We start from the raw sequence: 10,652 nt of genomic DNA, 5'->3' as shown, positions 1-10,652 counted from the left end.
TTGTTATAGTACTCGAGAAAAAGTTCTTCTGCACTCGACGAATTCTTTATTTATTTATTTCCGTTACGGAGGACCGGAGGAGTACTATTTTTTTAGAGTGTCAATATCAGCTTCGAACTAAAAACAAACTGCAAGTGAAAACATCTCTCACCAACTTGATCCAAAGAAAACTACAATGTAAGGAGTTCATTCAACGATGACCTCTGCATTTTAAAAATGTTTTATGCATGGTGCTCAACCAAAGATCTTTGGGAATTTTAACGAAAAGCATCCGGTACTGTTCATTTTAACGAAAACCCATATTTTTACACTAAAAAGTCAATCCTGGTACTAAAAAGTCAATCCTGGTACTATTCACTTTACCCTTTATTTTGTCCTTATCATTAAAACTCAAAGTTTTCAAGCCATTTTCATTAGTTTTTTTAAGATCTTTAGCTTTATATATATATATATATATTTTTTTTTTCATGTCATTGTAGCATTTGGGTGTTGCAACATTAGCGGTCTTGCTTCATGTAAATTAGTTTTGAATGTTACAACTTTAGTGATTCTGTTTTATGTAAGTTTATTCTGCTTAATGGTCATATTTGCAATGGAATGTATTGCTCGACAATGAAAGTGGGGGGCGGGGTATGATAAACTCTCCTTTGCATTATTTGAGATGGAGGTCACGCCCGCGGCACGTGAGATGTTGACTAATAAGAAGCTCAATAACTTATGGAATTTGGGTTTTGCCTCTTTTTCAAACGTCCTAGAAAGGTTGATATCACGGAAGAAAACATGAGTTCCATATTTTCCAACGAGGTATCTACTTTGTTTTGACCAAATGGCCCCAAAGGGAATCCTAATCCATTACTCATGGATGCAATAATTTGTGAAATCTCAATCAAATTTTACTTAATTAGTGTTCTTAAGACTCAAAAGTAGCCACTTAGTATTACAATCTAGCATTATTCATTTTTATTTGTAAGTGAGATGTCTTATATTTGATTTTCATCAAAGATAAATTTGAACCACGTTATTATGGCAAGTTCACTGTAAGGCTTAACTCACTCCCCAAACCCTAGTGTATATACTATCATTTGTTCTAAAAAAAAAAAAAGAGTCAAAATATCTCTATCCTTTTTTACTTATAAAAGTTAATTTTCAGTTAGGTTTGATGTAGCCCAATCCCAAAGCCTTTTCCTTTTGTACCAACTTTGGTAACTCATTAAATGAAGCATTTCCACTTTTAAATATGATGGTGATTTGCTTTTTAACCTCATATAAAGAGAGAGAAATAGAACATAGTAATGAGTGAATAACATATCCCAAAAGCATGTGGTTGGGAACAATTTGTACCAAAAAAGTGGAAACCATGTTTGTAGGCATATTTGTGCCCAAGTCTCTAAAGTAGAGATGATGAGTAAGCTTTTTCCGCACAACCACACATTGGGGTTGAACCAAAAAAATAAAAAATAAAAATAACAAGGAAACATAGATTGAAAGGCTATTTGTTCTGAAAAAATTTAGAAGTGTAGTTCAATAATTAACAGACGAACCTGATGCAAGTTGTATACTTAAACATCCTATACCAAAATTCTAAATGACGCCGTGACGCACACGAAACTATACTTATGGTTTAAGAGTCAATGCGCTTATATTTGTGTATGAAAACAATATGCAAAAGGGGTCAAAACTTAAAAAGTAATAAGAAAAGGGAGAAGAGAGAAGAGTAAAGGGCCTTTAACCTTTTGCAATTAATTGAAACGGGATGGGGAGGAGGCTTTTGGCCCTTTGGGGCATAAAATTCTCAAAAGATACATAGGAAAGGCATTACAAAAGGAGAATACTTTTCTGGTTCCGGGAAGGAGAAAAGTCTTCTTTCTCCACTAACGTGGCAATAAGAATAATAAAATAATGTCTTTTTCCTCCATTATTACCATTTAATGATCATTTCTAGAAATATTTATGTGATTTGTAGACTGTTTAATCATAAATTAATATAACAAATAGCATTATCATGATGAATTAAATAAAATGATGATACATTAAGAGCAGTAACTGCCCAATTGTATCTTCATTCCTAACTAATCAACCTAGCCAATTTGTATTAAAATATTAGTATTTTCTATTTTTATAAAATAATAAAAGGTAACTTTATTTTTAATTTCGGATAATAATAAAAAATTGGTTGAAAGTATTTGAAATATTGAAATGTACTATAAAGTGGAAGAACATGGTTATATATTTATAAAAAAAATTATAATTTTTTTATATATTTTATAAATTTTTTATAATTTAAATTGTGGCTGATTTCACGCGTCGCATAGCCCATGCACTGGGCAGTGATTATTGCTTGACTTCTCTATTAGACTCGCCTTGAGCTCAATTGGCCGACTGGTTTGGAGTGTTTGGGGGAGGTAGAGTGGATTGGGTTGCCCATTTCCAACGCAATTAGCAACAGTGGAGTTGCTCGAATAAGGATTGGGGAAGGATTTTCCTACTTTTCGAAAATGAAGCAAGTACATATTATATTTTTTTTAATACAAAGATATAGTTAAACTAAGAAGATAAGGGGAACAAATTGTTAGTATTATTTTTTAAGTGAAAAAAAAAGAAGTGAGTTTTAACCAAACATTCCTACTAATGTTCATTTTTAACAAAAAATACATTTTTACTTTAAAAAGTCACTCATATACTATTTACTTACAACACTTTATTATCATTTTGATTAAAACTTAAAGTTTTTGAATCATTTTCATTAATTTTCTCAAAAAAAAAAGAAAAAAAAAAGAGGAAGAAAGAAAGAAAAAGAAAGGGGCAAGTGAGAGATGCACCAATCGTGCAAGTAAGTTTAAAGTGGCGGGTAAAGGGGGAGAAATGAAGAATTGTAGGCCCCACATTTGATTAGGCAGTGGCCAGTGGGGACTAGTTGGTGTCGCTCTTGCGCACGAAAGCCATCAAGAACTGGGTGCCCACACGTGCACACTTGTACACAAAATAAAATACCCCCCCAACCTTTTTGTCCCTCTCTCTCTCTCTCTCTCGCCCTATATATATATATATATATATATATATATAAACAATTGTTAATTAATCTCCTACTAAAGCTATCACTTATTGTCCCTCCCAGTACGGCAATTGACAGAACTACCCTCAACCGAACCCATCATTTATTAATACTCGGAAATTATATTTACGACTAAATAAGTACTGATTTGATACTGAAGTATTTTTATAAAAAAATGGGTATAAGAAAAAGTTGAGCTCAAAAAAATGTTTGGTAAACACTTGAAAACAACTTATTTTTACAATTTTGGGTGAAAAAAGCTGAAAACGTAAAGCAGTAAAAATGAGCTTTGAAAAAAAGCTGAAAACGTGAAGCAGCATACATGTTGGATTATATGTTGAATGTTGGATTATGATTTTTTTTGTTGAACATTGGATTATGATTTCTTCTTAAACGTTGGATTATATGTTTAAGATCAAGTTTATAAATATTTTTCTTTTAAAAATAAATTATATTTAATAATTCACCTCTATTTGTTAAGAAAATTAAATTAATGGCACATCTAGTATACCATTTTTGGTTATTTCACAAAGTCACAACTGTTTTACATAAAAGTTTACCAAACACTAATATGTTTTTCTTTTTCCAAAAGTACTTTTACAAAAAAGTTTACCAAACACTCAGCTGCTTTATTTCACAGCTGCTTATTCTCACAGCACAGCAGAAATAATTTTTTTTAAAGCACATCAATACCAAACCAGCCCTAAGTTAAATAAGATTTATTTGCTACTTTATTTAAAAAAAAAGGGAGAAAATTTAGGTCCTGACCGGTCAGGAGCCAATACACTGACTGTTGCACGTGGCCCAACTAGATAACGACAACTGTCCATTTTAATTCTCTAAACTCATAAGCAAACACCTCTATTTTTCTAACCAAACATCATCTTCTCTCTCGCCAAAAATCTCCAGCCACCGTCCTCTCCCACCCAACCCAATCACTTGCATCGTTCACCGTCCGCTCCCACTGGCCAAACGTCCTTCATTAGAGTTCTTCTCAAACTTCGAATCAGACCATGATACCAAATTGATGACAAATCCTCCGTTGACGACATTCGCGTCTCTTCCTCCTGCCTCTCTCCCCAACCCCAATCCACCATTTTTTTTCGATGCAACCATGGCAGCAAGGAGAGAAAGGTGGCGTGAGTCGCGACCTGTGAATGGGTAGGTGCAAATGTCATTCCATGGCGAAAGAGAGGGTTGGATTATGAGTGGGCAAGGCTGGGTTCGACGAAAGATGTTTTGGTGGAGGCAAACAGCAAAGTCTTAGGAGGAGAGAATGGTTGTTTGGTTATAGATTTAGAGAAGGTATTGGTTGACATGTGTCTTTTATTTGTTGGTGGCCTCTGGCCAGTAAAACTATACCCTAACCAGTCAGTGTCTAAGTATTATCCTAAAAGAAATATAAAAATATTGTTTCAACAGGTTAATTAAACGATTAGCTATCTTAACTTTGTTTAACTTGTTGCATCGGCTACCTCTTAATTTAGGGTTTTACTTCATTTTAGGGTAAATCGCCAAAATGGTCCTTGAGATTTGTATAACTCATTACTTTGATCCATGAGATTCCAACTCGATAAAAGTGGTCCTTGAAATTGTCCACCATCCATCATTTTGGTCATTTCATAAAAAACTCCGTTAAGTGTCCCGGAGCTCTTGGCAGAAAGTTTAGGTAATTTTCAAAGTTTCGTAACTTAATCGTTTCTTAACAAAATTCGACCTATAATATATCAAAATGAAGATAGGAAAGTGTAGAATAAGATTATACCTATTTCGAAGCCCAATGGTTGCCGGAGATTGCCGGAAAATAACCTTAAAGTTGACTGGTCCGAATGAAAACTTGAAAACTCGTCGGAAATTATTTTTATTTTTTAACAAACAATATTATCTACATTATGGGGTTGAGAGGGTGAGTTAAGCCCACAATAGGCTAACAATAATATGGTTTAAATTCGTCTTTGTCAAGAATCACCTAAATTCTCTCAAACAAGTGAAGATGAATATTACTAGATCGTAGTACTAAGTGCTTGAGTTTGCTACTAGTATAACCATGAAAAGAGAAACGAGGGTATTTCAGTAAAATGGGATCCCAATCATAATTTAGAGGTGTTCAAAATCACAACACAAAACAAAGTCATTGCCGTGTTTGACCCCAAAAGTTGTCGCCCAAAAATATTTAATTAAAACAAATATATAAATATATTTACCACTAAATATCGTTTTATTAATTTCTACATAACACACGCGCACACAGTATAGAGAAAAATCAATCAAATCTCGGGGACTCACAAAAGTTGGATTTTTGATTCGTTTTTCCATTTCCCGATTCAGTCTTCAATACCCAAGTCTCCAAAATTTTCGTTTGATCTCTCCGTTTCCTGTTCTGGGTTGTTTGGTTTGTTCAATTTTATCTAGAAAATCCGACTATTTTCTCCCCGGGAGTCGGAAGTCCGATGAAAAACGGCGAGTTCCGGTGAAAGAGAGAAGCGGAGATGAGGGGGGTTAATGGAGACTCGAGAACTGGGAACACCACTTTGGAGACTATAAACGCAGCTGCCACCGCGATCGCAGCCGCGGAGAACCGTGCGCCTCACGCCACCGTTCAGGTAATTTTTTCACAAAATGTTATTTTTGTTGGTTTTTATTGATTCTGAATATGTTGATTGGACTTGGTTTGGAAGGCATTTCAAGTTGTTAATCTTTAGTCCTGGTAAATTTTAAAATTTTATTTTAATCCATGTTTTTATGAGAGAGATTTAAGATCCAGTTGTGTTATGTGAATCATTGTTCTTGTTGGTTACGTAAATTTGATTTCTTTTTTATAAATTGGGTATTTTTTAAATCCATTGGAGCTGCCTTTTTGGAAAATTTCTGGTCTGGAAAGTGCTTTTGGAAGTGGAAATCTCCATAGAATTTCATAGGAGTTGACCTGCTTTTAGCAAAAGCATGGAGCTTTGGTTACAAAATTTTAGAAATGATAAGATATTTTCTTGGGATTATTGAGTGATTTTCATTTGGTCTCGCTTGCGGCCAAATGAATAAAAAAACAAACAAACAAACAAAAAGGAAGAAAAAGTTTCCTTCTGAATTATAATTTGTCATTGTAGTGGATAGGGAGTCTCAGTTTTAAGTTTTAACTACTAAGTATTGAGCTTCCGCGGTGGAAATGATTCAACATTGACAGAAGGCGAGGGAGGGAGAAAGCTATCGTGGTTTATACAAAACGTATATGGAAAGAGAAAGAACGAATGATGAATAAATGAGTTAAGAGTGAAATGGACGTGCGTCTTCTCTTGTTAATAAAAGCAGACTCCTAAGGCTAATAGTGAAAAAGGGACCACTTATGCTTATTCAAGCTAATTTATTTAAGTTGAGAGTAGAATTTGTTCTTAGGTCACGCAGCAGCTGTTTGGATTCAGCATCCCAAACTGATATGATGTAATAGACTCAAATTGTTCGTAACTATCCGTAGTGTGGAACGACAACTAATGCTGTTTTTATTGTATTAAATGTCTGTTTTAATCATGAATTTGGTTTAATGCAGAAGAGAGGATGGGGGAGTTGCCTGAGCACATATTGGTGTTTTGGATTTCAAAGACACAGAAAGAGAATTGGGCACATTGTTCCAGAAACAACGGATACTGGAGGTCATGCTCCAAGAGCGGAAAGTTCAATCCAGGCACCTTCAATTGTATTTCCCTTTGTTGCGCCTCCATCCTCTCCTGCATCGTTTCTTCAATCAGAACCTCCTTCTGCCACACAATCACCAGCTGGTTTTTTCTCTCTTTCAGCCAGCATGTACTCCCCTGGGCCTGCCTCAATTTTTGCTATCGGTCCTTATGCTCACGAAAACCAGTTGGTCTCACCACCTGTTTTCTCAACCTTTACTACTGAACCATCAACTGCTCCCTTCACTCCTCCTCCCGAGTCTGTTCATTTGACTACACCTTCCTCGCCCGAGGTTCCATTTGCTCAGCTTCTTGATCCTCACTTCCGGAATGGTGAAGGCGGTCAGAGATTCCCATTATCTCACTATGAGTTTCCATCTTACCAACTTTACCCTGGAAGCCCAGTTGGTCAGCTTATATCGCCAAGCTCGGGCATCTCGGGTTCTGGTACTTCTTCTCCTTTCCCAGACCGTGACTTTGCTGTTGGTGGTCCTCACTTCCTGGAGTTCCGAGCAGGTGATCCTCCTAAGCTCTTGAACCTTGACATTCTCTCCACGCGTGATTGGGGTTCAAGACTAGGTTCTGGTTCTGTGACCCCTGATGGTGCAAGGTCAACAGCTTCTGATGGTTTCTCTCTAAAGCCTCACACCCCTGAGGTTGTATTAAATCCACGATCAAACAATAGAGGTCGGAATAATGGAATTGTGATCAACCATAGGGTCTCATTTGGGTTAAGTTCTGAAGCATTTGTAAGATGTGTGGAAAAGAAGACTCTGGCATTAGCTGAAGCTGCATCAACATCTATAGAAGAAGCAGAAAAGGCCCAGAGCGAAGAGGATCCTAGCAAAGCAGCGAGCAGTTCTGAGTGCCCTGCTCCTGAGACATCCAGTGAGGCACCAGAGACAGCAGTGGCCGACGAGGAGGCACAACTGCATCAGAAGCAGCGATCCATCACACTTGGTTCTAATAAGGAATTTAATTTTGACAATGCCGAAGGAGGAGATTCAGGCAGCTCTAATACTATTGGTTCCGACTGGTGGGCAAATGAGAAGGTTAGTCCGAAGGAAAATGGGCCACCAAAGAATTGGTCTTTCTTCCCTATGATGCAGCCGGGTGTTAGTTAACTAGTATACATCTTGCTCAATGCCTCCCTATCCATGGAGCATTGGAGGTAAGGCATGGATTTTGGTTTTCAAAACCGGTTGACGCTTAGTGCCACAGCGCCTCAAATTACCGACAAATTTTGGGTTATAGATTGGGAAATCTGTAGATGATGACTGAGCCAGGTCTAAAGCTGTTCTTTTTGTACATGGTGACCTGGAATTCAAGCTCTAAAGACAGGTATGGATAGTATAAAACCACAGATTAGTGTCAGCTTTTGGATAGGTTCATGTGTTTTATGCATTATAAATTACAATACAAGTAGATAAGGATGATGCTCCCATTAAATGAACGATAGTAGACTGCTAGTTGATGAAAGTTGTATCTTTGACTCATTTTCCTTATCGCATTTCTTACAACTCTAGTTTTGAGTCTTTTTAACGTCGGTTCACTTGATGAGTGAGATACTAACATGATTTTACTGGTGCATTCCTTCGGAATTAATTCGAGGGGAATTTAGTAGCAGCAATGTTCGGAATTAGTTTCCTCGAGAGAGTATATGGCTTTATGCGAATTAATCTGCATATCAATAGATTGATCCATACAGAAAACGTGTTCATTTGACACTCACAATTTGTATTTGCTGGAGAAATTGGTCGTTCGATTTCATTACGCTAATTTTGTTATATAATAATTCGTTGGCCAAACAAATCCAAATGGGACCGTTGACCACCTCGAGCAAATATTAAACATATGTATGGGGCCGAAGACCACTTAAACGTTAAAGGGCCCGTTTGGTAATAATTTGGTTCTTTCCATTTTTTGATAGTCTGTTTTTGCTCAACCCCTTTAACCCTGGTGGTAGTATTAGGCCATCTCTAACTGAAAGAAGGTTAGAGGGTTCTCTTTGGCCTTATAGCCCTCTAAGAAATTAATATTTTAATGAACAGTGCATGATCATATTTCTTACTATCTCTAACCGAGGGGTCAGAGGGTCATAGGCCAAACATAGTTATGTGAAAAAAAAAAACCATCTCCAGTCGAAGGCCAAACATAATTTATTATTTAAATTTAAAAACTACAACAACTTAAATTTAAAATATTGTGAAGCATAGTTTTCCAAGATACGTTTTTAGAAGTTGAGCCTATGAATATGAACGTAAAACGTTAAATACATTTTTCCACCAGAGGCTTAAGCAAATTTAGATACATATTGAGATCTCTATAATTGACAAAGGCTTGGAGCTTGGGAAATCACATTTTCCCTTTGGCCTGACCCTCGGTTAGAGACAGTTTTCGTGTCATTTCAAGCTATTTTTCGGCTCTTTGGTCCTCTGGCCGGATTGGTTGGAGATGGCCTTACCCACTTGATCTCTTGGGAAAGTGCAAAAACTCAAAACAAACAACCAAATGGATATAAGACAGACAACTCCCTATGCAGTAATAAGGATGCCTTCATTTTTCAAGTATGTCATCCTAAAACGTACTTTGATAATTTGATAGACTAATGACCTTGAAGCACGTTAATATGTTTTCCTTGAAGTGACATTTGCCCTCACTGTAATTTGAGTTTGCTAAAGGGTCTAAGTAAAATATTCAGAATACAACGAAGTTTGGAATTTTAGTTTGGCAATAATTTAAATTCCCTTAGACTCTTCTAATAAGAAACTATATGATTTTGTTGGAGGAAGGAAAGGAGAAATGAAAGAAATGAAAGATTGAATTGGATGTTGATGATGGATTGTGAGGTGGTGTCACTACTAAAAATCTTTGCAAAACATACTGCTTTTGAAGTGTTCCCATATGGTTCATGTAATCATTAGTTTACTTGCAGGACGAAAAAACAAAAGAAAAGAAAACAAAGTGATCATTTATCATTTTGATGAATTATTCTACGAAATCATCAATTGTGTTATCTATGTACATGTTCTCTAAGGGCATATTTACACGTATGGCTAAATGATCTGTTTATTGGAAGTGAAGTAGATCTTGTGCGAGATGTGTTGACGAGATATGTTTTTGACATGAAGACTAAATCATTGAGATTATCTATGCCCGTAGAACCTAAGCCAGATGCATTTTTAATTAATGCATATGGAAAGATGTAACGTTTATTCGTTCTATTTTTCTCGATATGTTGTTTCCAGCATATGGTTTATTCGTTCTAAGTTTTGGCTTCAAACTATAAGTTTTTTCCATATTTGTTTTTCTCTCCTCTAAGGGCATATTTACTTACATGGTATGGGTACGAGAAATAATGAGTATGAGAAGAATTGAAGAATAAGAATATAAGGAAAACTAATGAAAATGACTTGAAAACTTTGAGTTTTACCGATAAGAACAAAATAAAGGGTAAAGTGAATTGTACCATGATTTGACTTTTTAGTGTAAAAATATGATTTTTTGTTCAAGTGAACAGTATCGGAAGCTTTTCGTTAAAAGTTCCCAAGAATACATGGGTATGAGATAAACAACTCCTTCTATGGTGATGAGATATCTTCATTTTTCAGGTATGGCATGACTAAAATTTGAGTTTCCTAACGGGTCTAAAGTAAATCATTTTTAGTATATAACAAAGTTTGGAATTTTAGTTAGGCAAGAACTGAAATTTTCAGACTTTTCTAAAAAAGAAACTGTATAATTTTGTTGGAGGAGGGAAAGGAGAAATAAGAGATTGAATTGGATGTTGATGATATTTGGGTATTTATAGAAGAGAATGACTGACTACCATGTTGCGAAGCATTATGGTGCAGAGATAAGTGACTCTGTCTGGGTCGAAAGACCCCCCATCTTCGTTTGTTGGTATTCTGAACAAGGACGGACTACCATGTCCT

The 10,652-nt window shown here is 36.0% G+C and overlaps 1 protein-coding gene across 1 annotated transcript; it reads left to right on the top strand.

The window, feature by feature from the left end:
* Window positions 1-5,254: 5,254 nt before the first annotated feature.
* Window positions 5,255-8,242, top strand: LOC103454767 (uncharacterized). Its single transcript, XM_029092607.2, has 2 exons — window positions 5,255-5,655; window positions 6,594-8,242. The coding sequence occupies exons 1-2, from the start codon at window positions 5,542-5,544 to the stop codon at window positions 7,839-7,841; spliced, it is 1,362 nt and encodes a 453-aa protein (XP_028948440.1). The 5' UTR covers window positions 5,255-5,541; the 3' UTR covers window positions 7,842-8,242.
* The last annotated feature ends 2,410 nt before the right edge of the window (window positions 8,243-10,652 follow it).

Source organism: Malus domestica, chromosome 14 (genome assembly GCF_042453785.1).
Source record: "Malus domestica chromosome 14, GDT2T_hap1".
Classification (NCBI taxonomy): Eukaryota; Viridiplantae; Streptophyta; class Magnoliopsida; order Rosales; family Rosaceae; genus Malus; species Malus domestica.
The sequence above is the reverse complement of the archived record's forward strand: the minus strand, read 5'-3'. Positions and strand labels throughout refer to the sequence as shown.

Bases quoted from the DNA above. Each gene is read 5' to 3' on its own strand.
- LOC103454767 (XM_029092607.2), top strand. From the start codon at position 5,542: ATGAGGGGGGTTAATGGAGACTCGAGAACTGGGAACACCACTTTGGAG. The intron at 5,656-6,593 runs GTAATTTTTTCA...GGTTTAATGCAG, and splicing joins CGCCTCACGCCACCGTTCAG to AAGAGAGGATGGGGGAGTTG.